This window comes from Patagioenas fasciata, chromosome 24, assembly GCF_037038585.1.
Source record: "Patagioenas fasciata isolate bPatFas1 chromosome 24, bPatFas1.hap1, whole genome shotgun sequence".
Taxonomy (NCBI): domain Eukaryota; kingdom Metazoa; phylum Chordata; class Aves; order Columbiformes; family Columbidae; genus Patagioenas; species Patagioenas fasciata.
Window position 1 is genome coordinate 6320587 of NC_092543.1, and position 23764 is coordinate 6344350.

Sequence of the window (23764 nt, forward strand, 5' to 3'; positions counted from 1 at the left end):
GTGGGAAGTGTTGTATTTTGATAAAAACAAAACAGAAAAAAAGGGTTTCTTTTTTAGCTGGAAGATGTCCTCGTTTAATGAGGCTTGAAGTGTTTACAGGTGTTTCCTCATAAGTTCAAATTTAGTGGCCCCAGGGAGTTGAGATTCTCATAAGGCAGGAGCAAACACTCAAGTTTTGTATTTTAAGCGTTGTGCATTTAAAGGGCCAGGCAGACATAGCATGTGGGCTGATTCAGTCCAGCCGAGGTGTATGGGAGCCACCTGAAGCAGCAGAATTCTGCCTTATGTGAAGCAAGACCATTCTTAGTGGCAAAGAAGGTCAAAATCTTCCTAAAAGCCCCTTGTGTTTTCTGTGCCGTGCAACCTTTTGACCTAATTTTGTAAATCTATAGTAAAAGCCCTATGAGTGGCAGGTTCAAGGTTTGATGGTGGTATCAAGGTTTGATGGTGGTATCAAGGTTTGATGGTGGTATCAAGGTTTGATGGTGATATCAAACGCCTTTTGGTGCATAATACCTGCCAGAGCTCACCGCTCTTGAAGGAACTGTTTACCATGATGAAGAACAACGGAGAGCAAGGGAAAATATAGAAGTGGTTGTGGTTGGAGGATGTGATGACATCACAGGGTTCAGCGGGAACATGGTGCTTTTAAAAAGCTGAAAGAAACATCCTGACAGTCAGTTGTCACATCCCCGTAAAGGAGTCGAACACACGTTAGCTATTAAAAGGCAAGCTATCTTCATCAAGGAAAATAAAGACTCCGTCCTCACACAGAATATGCACTGGCAAAAATGTAAGTGAGCTCTGATTTGTTTTTCATAACCGGAATGAAAGCTGAAGGTTGTGATGCGTAAGTATTAGCACAGCATGGGAGACAATGCTTGTGAAGAGATGCATGGCTCAAGAGAGATAAGTGATAAGGTATGATGCTGATTTTCCAGCAGGGATATTAACACAGGGCGGCATCGCTGCTTTGCTGGCATTCATCGCTATGAATCAAGTGGAAGACTATGATTCATAAAAACAATAACAGGATGCAGGTATTATATCAAAGGTTACAGTGGTTACATACCAGAAAATTTTCCTTCTTAAAAGTGAAACCTGTGAGAAATCTTATTTCTGTGCCTTTTTTGATATCTATATCTATAGATATAGATATATATTTTTCAACTAATAAAAATATAAGGAACAGAGCAGTTGAGGGCAATACAGTTATGACTTGACAGGAAATCAGTTTTCTTGTTTTCAAGATAATTTCGCTCCTCTAGGCCCACCTTTGCTCCAATATTTGCTGATCAGAATACAGGTAGGTGTTTTCTTCTTGCAAGTTTTGCGTTCTCACTGTATGGATCTGGAGATGATGCTCCTTTTTGCAGCCGTACTGCCATCCTTCGCATTTCACCACGTTGTTCTGTTAACCTGGAATAATACAATACACCTGCACTGAAGAAGCTGATTTATTAAGCATTGCCAGGAACTTATTTCATATAGAACTAACATTAATCTTATTTATATAATAGCTTGCAGGTTGTTCAGAGGTTGGTTTGCTATGCATGTACCTTTCTGACCTTATTGGCAGTTAAGTCTGTTTTCTCTCTTACACATTTCTCCTAATCTTTTTCGGTTGAATGCTTTGGAAGCCCAAATGTATATTTGTGCAATTATATTGTAGACTGTAGCACCCTGTAGCAAGAAGCTCTGACTGTTTATTCAATCACATTTCAATTTGTCTGACAAGCATTAAACAGCAAGCAGAGCACTACGGCAACACACCTGGCTTCCCCCTTTATCTCGTGCTGTTTCCAGAATCAGTAGGTATATGATGTAGGGAATACTGCAAGGTGATTGGATTCAAAACTGCGATCTAATCTTCCATCTCAGAAGTCCCTTATTTTTTGTCTCCAATAGTAACAACCTGATGTTGTAGGTAGAGTTAAATTGCTAACTGAATTGGTATTTTTTCTTTGCATTTTTCTTTAACGTGTGTAGTGCTTTCAAAGGTGAGCAGGAATGAGAGAAGAGATCAAAACCTCTATCCTGATGTGAGCCATTCACCGTTGATAGTTTATATACAACTTCTGCATGGTTAGAGTTCCTTTTACCAACATGGAACTGTTATCTTCTTAACCCTGCTTCTTTTCTATACCGTTACAGTAATGAATGATGTGCTTTGGCTTTGAAGGTAGACAAGAAGAATGTTCTGATGACCGGGATGTGGGCAGCTTGGGTGCAATAGCTGGAGATCTCCTCTGTGCCTGTAGGTAGATCGGGCAGGTCAGTACAGGTGTTCACGTGCCAGGTCCCAAAGGCTTCCGTTAGGTTTCTCAGTATCTCTGTGAGTCTCCATTTGATGTCTCTGGTGCACCTACATTTCCTTTTGCTGTGACCAGCTGTGGCCTCAAGTTTCCTGCACTGTCTGGTTCAAACCACCTGTGACCACATGGCTGTCCCAGTGCTCCCGTGTGAGCTATTGCCTTGCACTATGGTATAAACGGATGCAGAGGCTGTGTGGGCGTCCAGGGAGCTTGGTATGAACCCTAGGCTAATGGGAGAGCATAAAAGCCCTGCTTCGCTCCCTACCAAAGAAACAGAAGGAGCTCTCCTCTGCCATGCAGAGTTTCAGTATAGTTAAAACCAAAATTACTTACTCAGGTGTTCTGACAAAAGGGCATCCTGAATAGATGGGCAATAAATAAGTCTGTGGGAAGCTTCTGAGGAGTGAAGCTTTTCCCCAAGCAATGGGATAAAGCATCCCGTATTCGCTCTAGAGACAGATGGCTTTAATCCTGGCAAGAGCAACTGTTTTGCTTTGCGTGCCTGCGGTACCGCGCTTACGAGCCAGGTGGATGAGACACAGGCCGACACTCCCAGGAACAGGTATCAGGGTTTGGCGTTTCTCACCTGGCATGTAAACTGCTCTCCTGTGATCTAAACTGCTGAATTATGGACTAGCCAGACTAGAGAGGCATATGACCATGTACTGGGGCACATGTGAGAGAGACCTTTATTCTGCTTGGAAGTTATTGACTTGGATTAATTAATTAATTTTTAGCAAGATAGGAGGTTTCAAAAGGAATGGTATGATTCCCATATGTTTTCCCTAGCTATATAAATAAAACACAACAACAACAAAAGGCAAAGAATAAAGATCTCTTCTAAACCGAGAGCCCAAGAGTGACTCAAGAACTCATTTAAATAGGTGCGACCTCACCAGAGGGCATTTCCCATGGGCACTTTCTGAAGGGCAGTTTCCCTGCTTCTTCAGGGGATGCTTCTGTAGAAAGCCCTGCAGGAACAGAAAGAAAACTAACAGACCTTGCCCTCAGCTGCTATGGTCAGAGGCTCTTGTCCTCCAGGGAGTCTCGCATGGCTGGCCCTGCGTGCTGGAAATCGCTCCCTCGGCGTCACGGCACAGTGCGCTTCTTTGCAGGAGTGGGGCCCAGAGCTTCCGCTCAGCAAAACCCCAGAGAGTGTCTCAGCCCGAAAGCATCCCCTCCCACGGCAGGAGCGAAGTGACTGGTTGGGGCTTCCCAGCTTTTGGCAGGATTCTCTGGGTGGAAGCAGACCCGCTCTGCTGCCAGCACCTCTCCAGGGATGGGAGGCTTCTAATGGGCAGCATCAGCTGCTTCCCTCTCGTGTGTCTTTATGCAGATGGTTACCTCATGTTGTATTTTGAAAACAAAACAAAGGTACCTTTCGTGCGAGTGCTTTCTGTTACAAGAGGGTATGCAAGTAGGTTGAAACTCTGCGAGAGTTTCACGTTTCGGTGATGTTTTGGACACTCAACTCCTGCTGCAGCCCAGTGGGACTTCTGCATAGTTCTGCTGACTGCTTGGATTCCCATACAACCGAGAGATGTGAATGTGCACCTTCAAAAACCTCTTCCCAAATGCTTTTTACGTGCATAAAGCCTTTTCTGCCCACAACAGATGTGGGGCTCTGTACAGCTTTTTTGAAAGTATCAGATAATGAGACTGAGAGGTGAAACTGCACCTTGTGAGTTTTAATTTTGGTAAAACCCCACTGGGAAAGATGGATAGTGTGAAAGCTGAGCCCATCCATGCTTTACAAAGCAGGTGGCAGGCTCTACGAATGACCACATAAGCAATTAAATGGAAAGCTTGCATTACTAAAATGGAAAGAGTATTATGGGCTGGGAGGAATTAGGACGTGCGGGTGAGACTTAAGGTTAAGGCACTTTCTGTCTATCTCAGCTTCCCCTTTGCGATAGGGGTTCTCTTGTTCTGAAACAGATAATTTTTAGTAGCCCTCACCACTAATGGCCAATGCATCCAACTCTCCCTTGCCACTTAGTGCTGAGCATTTAACTAAATCTTCATTGAAATACCCACCCATAGTGTGACAAACAGTATAGACAACAATCCACTTCAGTCTAGTTTTGCTTGTCAGGCTTGTCTATAAAAAATAATGGTGACGTTTCAGAGGAGATTTGGGATGTGTCAGATGCACAAAAAGAGCTGTATGTTCAGTCCATGTACTGTAGAACATTATCAGTGTCACAGAAATAGCCGTTTCAGTTCTGATGTCAGCTCCAATCACAGGATTCATTTCCAAAGCAGTGGCAGACCCAAATTATCACCATCTTTAATACATTTAAAGAAGTATTTTTGAAGAGTTCTGTATTTGAAGTCAACACAAAATGCAGACAACTTTAATGAAATATTTAGTTGCTTGCTAAATGGGCATTGATGTCTTATTGTAAGGCTTTGATTAGAGTCTGAGCAATCAAGTAGTGTACACAAAGTTACGCCACTTTTTAATTTTGATTACCCAAAGTTTACTGTGTGCAATAAAAACATTGACAGCTGCCTAATGCAATTTAGTCTTCAATATCCAAGCCAGAAACTCACTAGTGTGTGGATTGAAATCTGAATTTTTCCTGTTTTTCAAGAGTGACTGTTTGCTTTTCGCTGTTACTGCAAAGAAGAAAAAAGTTTTCTATTGTGTTTCTTTTATTATTTTTTTTTATTATAGTGGAGGTGAAAGGAGGAAAGAGAAAAATATTGACACTGTTAACAGTGATCAGTTGATAAGCTTATCAACGGCAGTGTGGCAGCAAAGAAACAGTAAATCTCCTGAAACAAAGACAAGTGCGTCACTTGCTCTTGCAGGCAGGTTGGTGTGAAAACCTTGTAGATCAGCAGTGTATTTCAAACTGAAAATCGGCCTGGTGGGAAATCATTCTGACTTGTTTGAGAGGATGAAGCTTAAACTGATCTGCAGTTTGTGTGTGCAGGCCAGTGGTGCTAATGTGAAGTTTAGTGATCTGAAACTTGTCATGCTTCAATACTTGCACTCTTCCAAGAGCTGTTCTGCCATTATCTTCCCTCCGGTTTCAGCAATGGTTAAACAAACATGTAGAGGAAGGTGCATTTTGAATTGGCTTGGTTTAATTGTTTAGCAATGTCTTGGCATGCTTCCCCTGTCTGATCTTTTCCTTCAGACCAGAATTTCCTGGATGTTATTGTAAGCAGGAATCTTTAAAAGGACACACATTGATGTTGCACTGGCAAAAATCTAGGGATGACAAATACCATGCTAAAAGCGGATACTGTTGGCTGTTATGATGCTGTGGATATCTCTCAGGTTCTCCAAAGCACAAACAACTGAAAGCCGGGGTTTATAGGTTTATCTCAGCATTTTGTTCCCTTTTGGGAAGGGGTCTTGTGAAGTGTGTTCCTGAAGCTCTTGTCAGCCCATGAACTGGGGTTGGAGCTGCTCCTCAAAAGCAAACAGCAAGATCCACACTGGCTATGCCTGCTCTGTTCAGCACAGCTTGGACCAGAAGGAAAACCTTAACAACAATACTGATGAAGTTGTCTCATCTTCATCCAGAGTCCACTGAACCTTCAACCTTGTCTGTGCACTCTGGATGCTTTCAGGCTGAGTTGTAAAGCGGTCTGGAAACAAAAATCATTATGTGCTTCCTCCTGGTGTTATTTGATGCTCAGAGCTAGTGGGACTGCTGCATTCGGTACCTTTTCATTAGCTGGTGTGTTACCCATCCAATTTGAAAGATTGCTCAAGTCTTCAAGGTTTGTGCTAGGCTTTTGTCGACGTTCAATAAATACAGTACGTGATAACATAGAAAGGAGCCTGAGTGTAAACGCACGCCACAGATTGGTAAGGCAGCCTGACAAAAGCATTGCAATGAGCTAAAATATATGTACACGTAGAAACTACTGCAAAGCTTCCTACTGTTTGGATTAGATTCCCTCTTTCTTGACTTCTGATGCTTCATACTGCTCCGTTTTCAGAGATCAGTTGCAAAGCAAGGTCCAGTGCCCATTAAGGAACAGCATATGGCTCGTGTGGTCCTTGAATTGCCTTAGACAAGCGAGAACGCAGTGGGCACTTGAGCACACATGTTGTTCCTTTTATTTGTTTGAATGTAATTTGGGCATGAGGACCTTGATGTTTTTGCAGCTCATGACTTAAAAATATACTTGAAACTCAGTGCAAGTCAGGGTTCATAGATTATTAAGACAACCCTATGAGGAGCTGGAGACTGCTAAACCCAAGTACTTCCTTGGCAAGGTGATTTAAATCGTCATTATTTCTCAAAATGTTTTTATTTTTAAATGATCGTATTGCTTTAGCTTTATGAAGAACTGTAGACTGAAGCCAAAAGCAATTTTGCCATGGTTCATGTGTAATGCTCAGACCTGCTGCACACTCGAACAGTGGAAAAGCAGCTGTGCTATCAGTATTTTTATTTCTGGAGGTCAGCTTGGGGGAACCGAAATATGTTCTGCAGACTTTGGGGTTTTGTTGTTTTTTTTTTTTTTTGGTACTCTGCTTACACCGGAAACTCTGAATAGGTATATTTGTCAGCTTTTACAGTAAATTTCTTCTTTCCCATCCCCCAAACCTGGAGCCAGAAACTGCCATCCTTCCCCACCCTGATTCTGCAAGGAGGCCCTTTGAAATCAATCAGTGTGATGGCTCAGGGATAAGACACCACCCAGGAGGCAGGTTGCTGTCTCCTGCCTCCGTAGCACATTCACCTTGGTGGAGTTGATGTTTTCATGCAGCATGAACAACGGCAGCAATGTCTGACTCTGAAGAGCTTTGCAGTGAAGTACAAACAGATAATTTCCCAATGTAAACGAATGTCATCGAAGGCCGAGAACACACATTCGTGATGGTCTTCATTTCAGATGTCCTGCCTAGTATTCAGCTCCTTTTTGGAGTTCTCAGTACAGCTCATACCATAGTCCTTCTTAGCACTGTCTATCATTTGTAAAGAAATGAAAGATTGAATCTAGAGACAGTTGGAACACCAGCATCTATTTCTTACCTCTCTGTGATTTTTCTTTTTTGACTACCTGGTTGGCAAGTTTTTAAGTCCTTTTTTGGGTCCCTTCATACTGTGTGGCTTACTACTACTCTTATTTTGCTTGCCTATACAGTACATCCCCATAGGGAAATGGAAGTCTGTTGGTAGCTGTTGCTTTTAGGAATGGAGCATTCGCTGCGTAACAGCAGCAACAGCTTTTCCTTATCGTACATCCTCCCTGGCTTTCATAAATGTCTAGAGCAATACGCCTATTTATTTAACAGAACGTGTTCATTGCACCCTGTGCCTGACAGGGCATGGCTTCTGCAGAACATAGGAACACCTGCCAGTATGGAAGGGAAACCGCCAGCTCTGGCTTGCAGGCCATCACTGCTCTCAGTCCTGCACAAGCTCGCACGCTGTAAATCGTGTAAAATGCTCTTCTGGAGGCAAAAAAAGAAAGGGTGAGTTTCTTGGTATTGCTGCAGCTGTTTAACAGCTGGAGAGAATTGCAAGCGTGCTTATTTCAGGTTAGTTTGTCCTTGCGATCCTATGTGATCACAGCATCTGAGCAGTAAAGGTAGAGAGAGGAGGGCTACGCCATCTGAAGTCATATGGGCCAAAGGACACCAGTAGCTAAGGAAAAAACATTTATGGCTCCAGCCGCATTGACTAGTATGACTAGTACAGGCTACAGACAAGTAGCCTGCTGTGGAGGCTTTGGCTCTCTGCACGTGGCAAGGAAGGAAAATAGATGTCACCTGTGTGTTTTGGTTTTGTTTTTTCCTTTTCTCAGCTTCTGCTCCAGAACAGCAGCCACAGCCCCGGCCCTATCAAGGCGTCCGAGTCAAAGAGCCAGTGAAGGAGCTATTGAAAAGGAAACGGGGAAATGTTCATAATGCCAGTGCAACAGCACCTACAACGGTAGGACAAAAAACAGAGATGGAAAATTCTCCATGGTCGGCCAGCCCTGTCACCAGCTGGCAGTACTTTGGCAATGAAAGAAATCTTTGCATCTCTAAAGTGCTTTGAAGGCAATGCAGCCTTATGTTACCTGCAGGCACCATTACATATATCTTCACTTCAGATGGAGGGTCTTTAGGGTGCTGAGTATGTTCAGTCACCATTGACTTAATGGAAGGCTTAAAGTGCTTTGCACTTGAGAGGAGCAGAAAGTGGCTTGGAAGTTAAGCAGCTTGTTCAAGAGCACAAAGAGATCAGCCAGAGCCATCCTTGGCTATCTGCTTCTCACTTTCAGCCTACCTCTCCTCATCTGCCCAGGGGGATGCAGTTTGACTGACGCCTCTCTGAAGAGGAAATCCCCCTGCAACACAAGGCTTAAATACTGTTTAAGACCCCCTTGAGCCAAAGAGGCACTTGGACTTTGGCTAGGGCCATGAACAGAGCTGGAATTATGTGTACTGGCTCCCAGGCTCAGTTCTCCTCGCCCTTCTGCAGAGGCAGGTGGGAACATCCAGGCACTGACATTGAAGTAGTCAATGGTGATCAGCTGGTATTAGCTAATATACTCTGTCCCACAGTGCTTCTCAGATAGGACCAAATTTAATGCTTGTGATCTTAATCCCTGGACATTTTTCTTCTCTCTTCTAGGTTGTTTTGCCCCATCAGCCACTTCCTTCTTATTCACCAATGGGTAATGTTTCCCTGCCTTTAAGTGTTTGTCAGCCCTGCTGCAGGGAAGACTATGCTAAACTGACCTTTAATCTTTTCCTGACTTCTAGGCCAGCCTTGCATTGATATGGATGCTGCTGCTACGTCTGCATTGCCGGTCACAGATGAAGGAGCACTCTGTTCTGGCTGGATCTCCCAACCCTCTCCCACATCCTTACAACCTTTAACTCAGTGGACCACTTACCCTGACTATGTGTCCCACGAAGCCGTCAGCTGTCCATACACAGCAGATATGTATGTTCAGCCTATGTGTCCCAGTTACACACTGGTTGGACCTTCATCTGTTCTGACTTACACTTCTCAACCGCTGATCACCAATTTTGCAGTAAGTGAAAAAATACCCAGGTATAAATGACAACAAATTCCCTACAAGAGCCATGGGGAGTCCCAGATATAACTAGTATAATTTGTTTAGTTACTATAATGTTGTATGTCTTTGCATCTATGCCACGTATTCATTCTAGCACTGGCCCTGTCCAGGAAACACATCTTCCAGGTCAAAAAGGATGAATGACTTGTCAATAAATTTCTCAAAAATCGCTATTTAAAGCTGGAAGACCAAGGCCAAAATAGGATGCAAGTGTAGCAGAGTGTTTGATTTCAGGCTGGACAAAATCTCTGTTACTGACCCAACACGAAGGGCAGCAGATTCTGTTTCAGTTGAACTCAAGCAGCTTATTTTCCTTTTAACACTTCAGTTCAGCTGCTGAACCTGACACAGCAGAGCAGCAAAGACCCATCCTGTGGCCTTCACCGGTGAGGAAGGGCTATAGGGCTATCGTTTCAAAGCTGAGAGGAGCCGCCTTCAGCCTTGTGGCAGCAAAGTTGTGCCCATGCATCTTGCAAGAGAGACTGCCAAAGAAGGCAGTTTCCAGCACAGGGTGTAGCTGTCTCATGGGCTTACAGTGAGGGAACAGAAAGCTAGAGGGAACCTAATGTGTGAGCTGCTGGCAGCAGCAAGCAGCTGGGACACCCACGGCCACCACCCTCATGGGAGTCAGCGTAGGAAAACTGTCACACTCAGTATAGCGCTTTACCCAGAGACACAGGAAAAGGGATGTTAAAAGCGAGACTTGCGAGCATCCTTAGTCTGTGTTGTCCCCACACCCCACCCAGCCAATTATTGTATTGCATTTTATTTCTCTTCTGTTTTAACAGCCCCGAAGCAGCACCCCTGCCGTGGTGCCTCAGCTGGAGGTGACGGATCAGCAGCCCCCTCTCACGTACTTCCCATGGGCTCAGCCCCTCTCTGCTCTGCCAGCCTCCTCTTTGCAGTACCAGCCAGCTCCTTCCTCGCTCCCCGGGCCACAGTTTGTGCCCTTGCCCATCTCCATTCCCGAACCAGCCCCCCAGGAGCTGGAGGACGCCAGACGAGTCATCGGCACGCTGCCCATTGAGAAGCTGCTTCTAGAAGATGAAGACAATGATACGTATGTTTTAAACCATGCTCTTTCCGTTGAAGGGCTTTAAGTTGCACATCTGGGGCCTGATCCTCATCTACTCAATACTCCACCTGGCACCACAGCGGGTTTTGAGTACAGAGGAAAAGCAGGCTGGAGGGTGGGGTGGGAACTCTATTTACGGTTTTGTTGTCCACCTCTAGCACACCATGACGTGCATCTTGTGTGAAACTTGCTTTGTTCTGGGGCCCAGCACAAGATTTCTCTGCTGTTACGGTTTCTGCTACCTCTCCCAGGTAGGCTTTTGATAGTCCACAGTTCTTGTGCTCAGCGTCAGCACAAGGTGACTTTCATCCTCAGACACAGGGCATGGTCTCAAATTGACATCCTATAGCACTGCTGTGGTCAACTATAGCATTTGGTGGGGTTACACTTGCCTCTAAATATTGGCAAGACCCAGTTCAACAGGACTGCTTTCCAGAGCTCAGAGTAAACGCAGAATGGTTTTGAACTCTAAAATATCCACCTTCAAGATAGGGGGATGGTTTTCTAGCTGGCTGGTAATGCTGCCTGTTTTACCAATGGACAGATCCTGGTCCCACTGAAATCAATGGGGGTTTTGCCTGAGTCAGGATTGCAAGACATGGCACTATATCAGGAGATCTTTGAGGAGACAGGGTCTTCCAAAATCTCGGCTTCAGTCTAACAAGTAATTCATGGCGTTACTACCAGCCAGCAGTACTTTCATTTGTTGCGCTGAGCCAGGAACCTTAGCGACCCCTCTTGTGCCTCACCGCTATCAAAAGTCCCTCCGTGCTGTAGTCTCGCAGGCCTGCAGGCGCATACATTTTCCTTATAGCTTTGATTTTTCTTTCCTGGAGAATGAGTAGCTTTACCTTTTCCTCTGATGCAAGTTGTAAATATTGTTGTTGATGTCCAGGAGTGCCATGCCACAGGCAAATACATTTGCAGGAGATACATCCCGTTCTAACTCTTTATTTGTTTTCTTAATAAACAAGGGACTCTTGGTGGGTGAACACAATTTCTCTGGGTTTTTCTGCTTTCCAAAGCCCAGGATCCTCAGGTGATTTTGTTACTTGCAAGACTAACAGTGAAGTAATTCATTGCACTGTTATTGCCTGGTGTCCAGCGCTCCGGTTGCCACCCAGACAATATTTCAAGTGACCTTGCGGTTTATGCCTGAGTGAGGTTTGGAAGCTCAGGTTGAAAGTCTTGAGGACTTTAAAAGCATGTTTTGTTATTTAATATTGACCAATCTGAAAGACATAAGCAATGTACGTGATCATAAAGTGATTTGAAAACGGCAGTAGTTTAGGTGCATTGAAATTAGTGGCTTAAACTTGCAGAAAAACCCAGCAAAGAAATTAATTAGAAGGAGCTTACTTTGCCACTGCTTATTCCAGTTTTATAAGTACAAAGATATTCAGTAGGTAAAACTGGAACAATGCAGTTGTGAATCAAGCCTGTGGTTGCTAAGATTGCTTTTAAATTTCTTTCACTTCAATGTATGTAAATTCTGTGTGTGAATATAAAACAATGATGAACTGTTTCAGAATTTCTTTCTGGGTTGTTCTGGTTAGAAAAAGACAATCTTTTTCAATAAAGATCTACAGTAACTTTCATATGCCTAGAGTGTTTTATTTCCTATCCAAGAGGGTAACCCAGCATTGGTTTAGCAATCAATTAGTTCAATAACATATGTACAGCCTAGAACCACAGATTAACTGTTAGATTTTCTGCTAGTTTTGCACATCAAGGCACACTAAGGAGGAACTCTGTGATCCAAATATGGCCTGGGGGCACGATTTACTCAAGCAGTCCTCACTCACAAAAGCACTCGTGCAGCTCAGGTGTTAGTTCAGCCCCTGTTATCCTCTACTGGCATTCCTGGGGATGTGTGGATGCGGGGGAATGGAGGTGGCAAGTAGTTCTGTGTAATTCCTTCCAGTTCCAGGCAACCAAAGTGAAGCAGTGAAGTGTTTTCCCCATCGTTAAGGGCCATGTCACCTAAGCCCATAACCACTATGGATTGTGACAACTCTGATGCGCAAGATGAGAAGTCGGTCCCTCTCACCAGTAGTTTTGATACAGAAGTAGAGCTTGAGAGGCTCGTTACAAATACACCATTTAGAAGAGGCTGTTTGCTACCCTGGATGCTGAGATCTCACTAATGTATAAAGGCTATATCACCTCCAAAAGTGATACATATATAATGATATGGTGGACTGAGCCCCAGCACTAGGCTTTGTGAATGGCTTAGATTCCTCTAAGCAGGAGGGCACACCTCACTTGAAATAAAGCCCTGAAGTAGAAAGGAGACTACAGCACATCAAAGGTGAGGAGTGCTGAGGGCTCTTGAAAGCCGCAGTTATTTCAAGGTAGGAAGCCCTTTCCATGGCAGTGGGTGCTTTCAGGGTCAAGCCCTTTGAGGGTTATGGCATGGTTTTGTGGAACACTGGGTATAAAACCCCAAAATAGCTATGCTACCCCATAAAATTGTTTACTTCCAGAGTGATTCACAACCAAGCAGTGATCAGTGTCTTTATTTACTGTCTTAGAATTCTACATATTTATGCAGCTAAAGGTATGAGGGCGTATACATTGGCAGCTGCAGAGCGCATGAAATTGTTGCAAAGACTTGATGCCAAGGAACACAGAGGAAAGGTAATGTGAACCACTTTCTCCTGCAAACAGTGGTGTTTGGGATGGGCATGGGCTTTGCATGACTGAGAGCAACTGATGTCCTCGAAAATACGGCTCTGTCTGTTACTGCAAAAAAAGCCTTGAGCGTTGATATGACTGACTTGGGTGCTTCTGGCAGGATCCTAAAATTAGGTGGGATGAGAACGGTATTTTCCTCTTTTCAGCCTATGGTTCATAGAGTGATTTAAGGCAACACTGGTCCAGGAAAATATGAGCGTGTGGGCAGTAGTCTTTGAGGCTGAAGGTTCTACGAGCAACAGATTTACGCTAGGAGTGACATATACAGCGTTTCAAAAATGCTGGGTTTGGGTTGTTGTCCAAATCAGGGTTGAAGTGAGTTCAGCAGGAGCTGGGAAATGCCCCCATTCTTGTGATGCCATGAGTCCTAATATGCAGGATCCAAAATGTGCCTGTGAGCTGTTTCATTTGTGCACCACAACCCTTGGGATTCCAGATACTGCTCATCCTAGACTACCTTTCCCTGTTCCTCATTCTGTGACAGCGTCTGCTTCTCGACTCTCACATTTTGTCTGTTATACTGCTATTTTCAGACTCCTCTGCTGGTGGCCGTCACAGCCCGGCAGCCAGCTATTGTCTATGATTTGATCCAGACAGGAGCAGATGTCAACGCCGTAGACAACAAAGGGCAGTCAGCTTTACACCTTGCTGCAGCATACGGGTACGCCCAAGTTCTTCAGGTAGGAAAAGCTTTCATCGTTTTAATTGCTAGTGATATAAACTAACATTAAAATCTCAGTATTGGTGTCTTTAAATAACCTGCTCAGAAGGCAATACGTCAGTAAGCAATGAATGCTGGTGAAAATCTCCTTTTATATTGTGCTGGGAATAAACTTCCGAGGTTGTTCCTATTTCAGGGCTATGCTTGCAGCTGACACCAACCTCCTGTTACAGAGGAAATGGCTTTAACGTATCTGGGGAGGGGGGGAATAAATCCTTTCTGCAGATCATAGCTCTAAATCTGCTGATGGCAGGTCAGGTAGAGTGGGCTGGCTCTGGTTTGAGCCCCCGGTGTTGTATGGACACCTGCATTGGATGGGGTTCCCCAGAGGGTGATGAAAGCTATGGGTGTCAGGAGAGGAGGAATAATACCAATGTGAAACCCTGTTCCTGATGTCAGTGCCATCCAGACAAGAGCAACAAATCATGTCCAGACTCCAGCCAGCTGGAGAGAGAACAGATGTGACTGCAGACAGAGCCAGCACAGGGATAGCCTTCAAAATAAGACATGTTTTTCACATTTAAGGCAAAACCAAGATCCATTGTGAACATTTTCAAGGGTGTGACAAAAACTAGGCGCTCCTGTACGGCCGGAATCTACTAGAGCTTTCGTGACTTATATGACCAGATCCTTCCTATTGCTTCACAGATCTTTCTATAGACATCGAAGTTGTGTGTCCGCTGGACTAGAACAGCCCCGAAGAGAAAAGTCACTGTGGGAATTTTTGGAAGGGATTTCATAGCAGAGATAGGCATACTGGAATGTGTCTCTTAAATGCTTAGCCTACTGGCCATAAAATGGAATTAATAAAGCGTGCCTCCCTTGATTCATGTCAGGACCGAGTATAAGCAGCTTGAATGTGGAGTTTTCCCCGAGGACAGGGCACAGGGTCCTCTGAGGATGAGGGATGTGGAAGTGTGGGGGTGCTTGGCAAGCGGATGCTCCAGCTCCGGTGCTGTTAGCTCTGCCTCGCACGTGCCCAGGGTTAAGTCATGAGCAGGCGGTTAATGTGTAACATCGCCAGTTCTTCGGAAAGCAGGTGTTGCATTCAGTGGGGGAAAGTGGTTTACAACCTGATGATTCTAACAAACCCTCCCAGAGTGCCTTGTGGGGTTTTGTTTTATTTGGGGGGTGTTTTGGTGTGTTTTTTTCTTTCCCTTGCCATAGAAATGGCAAATGCACGCAGGCTTGCCTCTCTGTGCATTTACAGCTGTTAAGTACTGTAAGGTTTGCTTGGTCGTTGCGTTTTGGTTTGTTTTTCCTAACAGATTAAACATCTAATCTCTACTAACCAGGCAGCTCAGAGCTACTTGTATTTTATCTGTATATGTTATATTAATATTCTTGTTATCAAAATATACAAGCCCTAGCCATTCTGATAATCTTTCAGCAACAGGATTCTGTCCTGCGCCTTGGCCAGCTTGACAAGGTTTTAAATGAGCCACTACACTGCAAAAATCTTCAACCACGATGCTTTAACGTGAACAACTTGCTTTATTCAATCAAGAGCAAAAAATGTATTGTCTGTAATATATAGACAAGAAACCACAGGTCAAGGAGAGATTTTAATTTGTCTTTGCCAAGGATAACTCAGAACAGATATGAATTGGTGTTATTGGTGCCTTTGCTTAATTCCAAGTCAAAGTGAGGAGGCCAGGTCTCTTGTGCTGGGGGCAGTGACTCAATGTAACTGTTCTAAACTGAGAATCTAATGGGGTACCATACTTAAGTGGGTTTTAGCAAACAAGCGAACATGATCATCTTGTGTAACCCTGAATGTCCCTGTTGGGAAATAGATTCACAACACTGAAACCGAGTGTCAAATGAGGGCTTAGTTTGTAGTTAAACGCTCACTATCTGATTGTGTGTTTTGCTTTAACATGTTGTTAGTTTTGACTGATTCTGGCTTGGCCAGTATTCTGCTCAACTAAAGGTTTTCATTTCTCTGTTGCTTCTAGGTTATACTGTCTCTAGGTTTCCCTCTTGATTTAGAAATGAAGGATTTTGAAGGTAAAAACCTTTGCACAAATATTTTCTAGTGGTATTAAAAACCGGAAAACTGTATTGGCTGTTTCATTGGCTGATGCTTGTTGGTATTTGCTGGTGTGCTAGGAGGCCAGAGTGGCCTCAGAAACTGGGGGAGAGCTGATGCTGTGCACTCAAATGCCACAGAACTCAATGGTGCTGATGATTCAAGGCACGATTGGAACCGAGCACATGGTGGAGTGCCCCATAAAGTTGTCTATACATCCAATATAGCACCTTTTGAAACCATAGAAAGGCTTGTGTCTCCACAACACAAGCGCAGAGATGCATAAGTTCTCCCCACCAGCCCTCGCTTCCTCTCTATACATCGATATCTTTGTTGACACTGTTATCTTCCCCCTATACTTGGTTTTCCAGGCCATACCCCACTCCACTGTGCAGTTCTGGCCCACAACACCCTGCTCCGGGAGCAGGGGTGCCGGATGTTGACAGAGGAGCAGCAGGAAGATCTTCAGCACCAGAGCAGAGAGCTGGAGTCGTGCATCCACCTCCTGGTGCAGACAGGAGCCTCCATCTACAGCCGGGTGAGCCATCGCCTCAGTTATCCCTATGCTGAGTGATTGCATGGGAGCCCTGCCCTGCCTGATGCTTGTCCCATGCTCAGACTATAGAATTGGAGAAGGAATGAACTGCTGGTAGAAGGAGCAAGCCTGTTCCCCTTTCAAGGGACAGTGACCGGTTGCAGAGTCATTTATTGCCTTTTGGAGTTACTTGCTTGCAGTCCGAAGCAGACACTGAACAGTAAGAGGGCGACTGAAGGGAAGGAGGTGCTCCACGTTAGCTGCAGAGATGTCCTGGACTTTTGTCTGATGGATTTATATGACAACTTCAGGTTTTTCTGCAGAATGTTTCTTATTTTGGTTGTTTTTTCTGGTTTTGTTTTTCAATAGGATGTGAAAAGTAACAAGACAGTTCTCCATTATACAGTCCAGGATGGGAACATCTCCCTGCTCAGATACTTCTTGGAGCTGAATGCTTTCAAGTCCAAGGACTTTGTCAACAACAAGGTGAGCCAGGCCACGCATGGACAGGGTTTGCGTGCACATCCACGGGCGGAGGAGATGCCAAGAGCAGCGCGAGAGCTTGGCTGCAGTGGGATGCTGCATGTGGACAGAGGTGTTAGATCCATGGGGTCCCACAGAAACCAGTTGTTCTCATCCCACACGCATGTTTTTTTCTGGAGGGGAAGAACAAGAGTTTGTGAACATGGACTTTTTTTCTCCCCCTAACCTGAAACTGCATTTTCTAGTAAATAGACACTTCTCCTGGAAATCAGTGCCTGTCTTGAACTCTGAGCTGTGCCATGAAGCGCAGGCCCCTCTCCCAGCAGACAGAAGCTGTCAGGGTGAGTGAGACAGCCAGGGAAGAGGAAGGACATGGGGAGCGGTTACTTGAGGAGGAGCATGAAGTTTATTACATTAGGCTGAAGATTGAGAAAACAGATCTGCAATGATGCAATGATTTGCTGTTGGCAGCAACATAATACTGAAAGACTAGTTTAGAGCAGCTGCATATCATATCCTGTCAAAAATGCTCTCTGCAGGCAGGATGAAGTTCCTATTTCACTTAAGGGAGATGGTGATTCTTTCTGCCTTAAATACTATTTGCAAGTCTTCCGACTCTGTGCCTGGGCACAAACTGGTTATTGTGCTGGCTGCCTGCATGTTTGAGCCTGGAGAATCAAAACATCCACAGGGCCCACCAAGCCCTAACAGCTGCCAGGAGCAATAACAGAATACAGACCCGTGCTGCAGGCAGTGAACTGGCGGCTGACACTGCCAGGCAGGTGAACCATGGGGAAACCAGCTCTTCGAAGCAAGGCAGCACCCTTGCTGAGCAGCGGGAGCCTCGGCACCGTGGCAAGTAAACCCTCTCTGACTCTGAGGGTGCAATACTTTAGGTATTCTATACAACCCTCCCTACTGAGCTGAAGTTTTGCTAACGTTGGCTTCTCCCTGCAGGGTTTCTGGAGGCCCAGCCACTCCTGGCTTTGTATAAAACAAGCTAGAAACTTTCCCAGTGCTGCTGTTGTGTTGCCCATCCCCTTCTGTCCCTTGCTTCACCTCTGAGCAAATATCAAGCAGTGACACTATCTTGCAGATGTATCAGCTTCACCCAGCCTCCTGAACAAAAATCCTGGCATTCCTGTGCCTTAGCTGAGAAATTGCTCTGTACCATCACTCAGAGCTTTGGCTCTTGACCATCTGCCCCTCTCAGCAGGACCTGGTGGGTGGTTCTGGGTGCTTCTGCAGAAGGGTAAACTGGAGCAGGAGAGGACGACGAGGTTAAGGCTGTTTTGAGAGTGTCAGTGCTTTAGTGTCTCACGTCAACAGCTTCACTCTCTCAGCCTTGCTTGTACTCCCTAGTGCATCCATGTGCTTGTGGCCATCAGAAAGGGATTAAATATTTTCTATCAGCTCAGTTGCTCACTTGGGAAACAGATTACTGGGCAGCGTCACGTTTCTTTTTCCCCTACAGATTTCAGTTGGACTGGAGGAAACACATTTTGCATCGTGTATGCGGATAATAACAAACACTGTGTTTCTCTCTTTCTGTATAGTGAAGGACCTTACGTTGCCTTTTCACTACATTCTTTCTGTATCTTTGAAGGCCCATTAGGCAGGTGCCAGCTTGTTTGTGGGAGTCTACTGTTGTCTTTTTATCGCAACAGTGTGAGAGCTCCTTACTGTGATAGGATCACCTGGAGTCTTCGGTCTGGTTGGTGAGCTGTCTGGACAGTGAGAAATATGACGGCAAGGTTGTCTGGTACCCATCCTGACTTTTTTAGTTCTTTCAAGTATGAAGATGACAAAAAGACCCAGAGATGCAGAAGTCCATTATTTTGGCTTCCCTGGTTCACCCAGGGTTGTGGTTCTCTCATTCCAAATCCATTTCCTTGTGGATTTCACAATGCGAAAAACATTGAAGCATATATTTCAGCCAAAGGATTCCTAGCGCCCACATATTGGTGCTCTGGACCATTGTCTTGACCTGTCAAAGTCAATGGGAGGCTTCAAGATTGAGCATTGTCAGATTGCCCTGTTTTCTTAGCCCCGTGGAAGCTGTCAAGTGCTCTTGCCACAAAGATGCAGCAAATGCAGATGTTTCCATTTCAACAAGAAGTCCTATAAAGAGTCTGCAACTATCCCTCGACTCCATGGTAATACTGACAAGGATCTGCTTGTTCAGGGCTTGTAAAAAATGCCTTGTCTGAGGATTGTCTGCATTGTTAAGATTTTGCTATTTTGTTTTGTGCTTCAGTGTCCCTTTTGTCTCAGTGGTAAATAGGACCTGAAAATCATACGTATTCCTTTAAACAACTGGAATAGTAATACAGATTGCAATACGTGCCCAGGCATTCCAAGTTCATGACAAACACGTGATGTTTCTGACAGAAAAAAATATACAACTGCCTAAATGATACCTTTTGCAGACTAAAAAAATCTTGCCTTATGCATCTGCTTATTAGGTTTTTCTCATTTAAAACCGTTACCAGTCATACCTGACTAGGCAGGGGCACAGATTGCTACACGGTTGGGTGATAGCACAGCTTTTCTGCACCAAACGGCAGCGTGTTCTGTCCTGCGCCCTCCCGTGGCTTCACGACAAATATTGTGTATCATTTCTATGCAAATCCCGCTGCTGGAAAAGCTGGAGTCAATGCATGTTCAAGTAGGCTGTTCATCTCAGGGCTCTGCTTAATGATAGCGCCATAAAAATGAAGCCAAGCGCTACCCTCAGCATACTGGGGAGGATCGAGGTTTGGAGCCCAGCATGATTTACTTTGTGTGCTGCAGAGCCAAGCCCTGTTTGGTGCACAGTACACAAAGTCACTAAGAGACACAGGCTCCCGGACCTCTGGCTCAGCTGGACCATTGGGACAGCTTGGTACCTTTCAAAGCACCTCTTTTTAGTGCTACGAGTTTGGTGACTGGGGGGACTCTTACAGTCAGAGATGCCTGGTATCCAAATCAGTCTGAGCCTCGCATGTAACCTGTGCACAACTGGGTCTGCCTTTCACTTGTGTCAGGGTCCTTTTGCAACTTTCTGGCACTCGCACGTGGTTGTGAAAGGGAATAGTGGAGATGCACGGAGCACAAATAGGTCTGCGATTGTTGATCCTTGCATAGCCCATGTGTGATGGGTAACACATCACACTGTTTTGTGTCACTTAGGCTGACGTAAATGTTTCCCAGTGAAGTAGCTCCTGTTGTTTCTACTGGATAAATACGTGTTATGTGGCCTCTATCCTCCTCTTTTTCAGATAACTCCTCAGGTCTCTGAGGGTGCAATTTAGCAGGGAGCAGAGTGATTAGGGATGTTGCTGATACAGCACTATTTGTTAGCTGTTAGCCCAAGCATTAAAGCCCCCAGTTTGTAGAGCTGTATCAGAAAGAAAAACCTAAATCCACACATATCCTGCATGAGCAGCCATACATGGGAGAAACAGAGCAGGGATACTCCCTCACCTCCCAGCAAGTAACCATGTGAGGCTTCTTCAGTTCTCATTTTACAAGTCTCCATTTCTAGGACAATTCTGAGTAGGTGGTGCCACTTATCAGGGAGTTTCTATTCCTTCCCCCCACCTTCATTTTCTTTTTCTTCCACCACATTAGGCACATGGCAACACAGCTTTGCATATGGCAGCTGCATTGCCTCGTGACAAGAACCAGAAGGAAATTGTCCAGTTGCTCCTTGACCACGGGGCAGACCCAAGCATCCGAAACTTAGACAATGATCAGCCGATCCATATGGCTCCTTCTGGAAAAGCTGGGGATCAGGTATGTGATCTGCATTGCTGCTGTTTCCTGACGCGCTTGTGCACACCACGGCTGTCTGTCCTTACCAGGAGAACAGTGAGGACAAACTGTATGACACGGTTCTGCCATTGCAGTGATGTGAGCTTGGGGGTTCCCCACTGCAGTCAATCTGTAATTGAGGACCACAAAGCTAATGCCTATTAGCTGGTACTCCAAACACATCTGGGGAGGTATCAATGTATAGTTCTTTCACAATGGCAGCAAATCTCAAGGGATGATCAGGTTTCTTGCCTACAGGCACGAGAAGGCTCCTGGAGCTCATTGTAGTATCTGATATGTTTATATGTGTATTTACTTACACATACACATGCGTATAAGTGTGTGTATGTATGTATTGGGGTGTCTGCATGCACAGTTTCAGGTGGTGCATTATGAACTTCTACGTTTTTTGGCAGGTTAGGCATTTGCTGAAGAAAGGGAAAGTTGCATCCGCATTCGTTTCCTGTCACCGAAAAGCCAGAGCCTAGGTTGCCTGCAATTTCTGGGACAGCTTCACCTGATGGCGCAAGGCCTCCTAGAAACACTGTGAGGATGGTTAAACAACATGTCCCTGCTCCTAGAGTCTTTGAACCAGGGTGGCATGACAGCATTTCTCAACCTGTGGACCAGAAGCAGCACGTAAGACATCAACAGATGAGCTTTCAAATGGTTGAAAACTTTATTTTCCTAACAAAGAATACTAATAAACCCCAAGCATTGCTTGCAAGCGAGGAGGCAAGCAAAACAAATGGCTGCTACATAAATAAGGAAATGTTTGAAGTTCAGCCAACTTTTTGGTGGCAACTGAAACCCACAGTGGTGGCAGAACACGAGATGGTAGTTTGGCTGTAAAAGGTTGAGAAATACTGCCCTAAGACATGCTTGAACTGTGCCTCTTGTTAGGCCCTGTGCAGAGGTGTTGGTTGAAATGCCGAAGCCTTTGTGATGTGCAATTACCTCCGTTGTTCCTGCCAGCCTGGGAATGCAGGGGCTTGAGGTGAGGGAAAAGACTGGATGGAAGAGGACAAGTCAGCCTGAGGGGTCATCCATGGCTGTACTTCACCTGAGTGAACCATCATCCCAACTCAAGAGCCCCACGTGAGGGTTCCTGCAAGCTGCTACTACCCCGTTTCTTAGCACTTTGTTGAAGAAAGCTGGAGCAGCTGTCCATTGCCAGACTCTCTCACCCCACCCCAAGCAAAGAAAACAGATGCTTGTAAGAGCAAGTACATGGGGCAGGTTCTCAGGTTCGTGTGTCTTAAGTGTTTCCTAGCGAAGAGATTCTGTTTGGAGACATCTGATGCAATCCAAGTCTCCAGCTCTGCTGGCAAAGAATAACTCTGGAAGCAGCTCAGAGTGCGGAGCTAAACCCTCACTTGAGCTGATGCCTGTGCAGGAGGCAGAGGCTTCCTTGGGATCCTTAAGAGCTTTTGGGCATGGACAGGGTAGAAAACCTCTGCAGGGTCAGAGTGCAGTGTGGTAAGTGCTCTACAATTCCCATTCCCATCTAAGGGTGCATTTTAATAGATTTTTCTTATCCTTTCTGTGAAATGATTCGTGAATTGCTGTGCAATCAGTTGCCAACAGGATCTCTGCAGGGTCAATAGGATTGAAGGTGGATGCCTGAAGGGAGTGAAAGCTGTGTTTTGACAACCTTTTCCCAGAGGGTGTCTCATCTTCAGTACACATTACAGTTTGCTGATTTCTCAATGTCGCACACGCTATTGTTTCTACCAGGACTGAACAATAAGATGAAGGGCAGATGTCTTAAATCACTGCAGCAACTTCCTTGATCACCCCCACTGACTAACTCAAAGGGGTTTTCTAAAGCATTTGTCAGTCTCGCAGACCTGGACTGTTTGAACAACTGTTCAGCAAACTTGAACAAAAGCTCTTGGGAAATGCAGAGATCTTCTCAGCTTTCTCAGCCCTCCTCTTTACTGTTTTGCTATTGCTTCTCACTACATCGTATCTCCAAGCCTGCCAACATCCACTGACAAAAAAGCCGACGTGTATTTGCATGTGTTTCCATAAATTTGCATGTATCTGGGCACAGGCCAGCGAAAGCATGTGTTTTCTTACTTTTAAGGGTTGTTTTAACAAGCCCTGAATTGAGTGATAAGTGCATTAGTGAGTTAGTACTGCGTGTCAAGACAAAATGGACAATAAAATCTTAATTTATTGTACTTGCTAGCAACAAACCTGTAAAACTGCGAGCAGCATGTGGCCCTAGGGAAAACGTAAAGAAGCTTTTTGCCATCTAGAAATGCCTGTGAGATAAGAGAATTCCTTTTGCAACAAGTGAAAAAAAATCATGAGTGGCTTATCTTTTTATTGTGTCATCTGCCTGCTGTTGGACGTTTGATAGAGTGATGCCATCGGTGACTTTAGTCTGTAAACATCGCCATGTCCAGAATGTCGGTCTGGGGAGGGATGGATGTGGCTTCGTTCAAAGCATCGCTGTGACAGCCTGTGTTACTCAGAGCTGATAGATGGGATTTGCAGAGGGAAGATCCCATGGTGGACCCGGGAAGGATTTGTTCTCTCTACAGGCACATCTGTGTTGAACTCCCCGAAGCTCAGACATTAGAGACCTGCTGTACATATTGTCTTTGGAGTGGATCCACGAGACAGCTGGAGGCTGCTGCTTCACCATGCATGTAAAGCACCTTTCCCTCTTCCTGTCGAGCCAGCCAGCTCCTGGCCTCTGTATCAAGAAAACTCCCTTTTAAGTCTCAAAGGTGGCCTGAGTGCTAAATCTTCTGCACTGGGGTGAATTTCATTGGTTGGAGCAGTATCTTAGTTCACAGTTAACCCCTCAATTTTTTTATGACTGTTTCATGGGAAATGTACCTTTTATAACCTTAGCAGCCCTGGCAATGTGTGATACCCCTTTATTTGCACAGTTTATCTCTTCCTACCCTGTGGTTTTGGATAAGTTGCTAATAACAAAGGCATCTTATCGCCAAACAAATGTCCTGAAGTGGTACCATAGAAAAGCAGCCAGTCGGCCGGCAAGGAGAGCTTTTTGATCAAACACTCTGTGCAACTGCTAATGAGTCTG

The 23764-nt window shown here is 45.0% G+C and overlaps 2 protein-coding genes across 2 annotated transcripts; both read left to right on the top strand.

The window, feature by feature from the left end:
• The first annotated feature begins 676 nt into the window (after positions 1-676).
• Positions 677-11994, top strand: POU2AF1 (POU class 2 homeobox associating factor 1). Its single transcript, XM_065855743.2, has 5 exons — positions 677-793; positions 8097-8224; positions 8912-8954; positions 9043-9317; positions 10151-11994. The coding sequence occupies exons 1-5, from the start codon at positions 778-780 to the stop codon at positions 10460-10462; spliced, it is 774 nt and encodes a 257-aa protein (XP_065711815.1). The 5' UTR covers positions 677-777; the 3' UTR covers positions 10463-11994.
• Positions 11995-12999: 1005 nt separating this feature from the next.
• Positions 13000-23420, top strand: LOC136111495 (NF-kappa-B inhibitor delta-like). The gene is made up of 7 exons (XM_065855742.2): positions 13000-13077; positions 13668-13814; positions 15814-15865; positions 16259-16425; positions 16792-16908; positions 20518-20682; positions 21117-23420. The coding sequence occupies exons 1-7, from the start codon at positions 13000-13002 to the stop codon at positions 21186-21188; spliced, it is 798 nt and encodes a 265-aa protein (XP_065711814.1). The 3' UTR covers positions 21189-23420.
• The last annotated feature ends 344 nt before the right edge of the window (positions 23421-23764 follow it).

What these genes read in the sequence shown, in the direction of transcription:
- POU2AF1 (XM_065855743.2), top strand. An exon ending in GTGCAACAGCACCTACAACG is followed by an intron (nt 8,225 to 8,911) that starts GTAGGACAAAAA and finishes TCTCTCTTCTAG; the next exon opens with GTTGTTTTGCCCCATCAGCC. An exon ending in TCCTTCTTATTCACCAATGG is followed by an intron (nt 8,955 to 9,042) that starts GTAATGTTTCCC and finishes CCTGACTTCTAG; the next exon opens with GCCAGCCTTGCATTGATATG.
- LOC136111495 (XM_065855742.2), top strand. Translation starts at nt 13,000, where the DNA reads ATGAGGGCGTATACATTGGCAGCTGCAGAGCGCATGAAATTGTTGCAA. An exon ending in GGTACGCCCAAGTTCTTCAG is followed by an intron (nt 13,815 to 15,813) that starts GTAGGAAAAGCT and finishes TGTTGCTTCTAG; the next exon opens with GTTATACTGTCTCTAGGTTT. An exon ending in GAGCCTCCATCTACAGCCGG is followed by an intron (nt 16,426 to 16,791) that starts GTGAGCCATCGC and finishes GTTTTTCAATAG; the next exon opens with GATGTGAAAAGTAACAAGAC.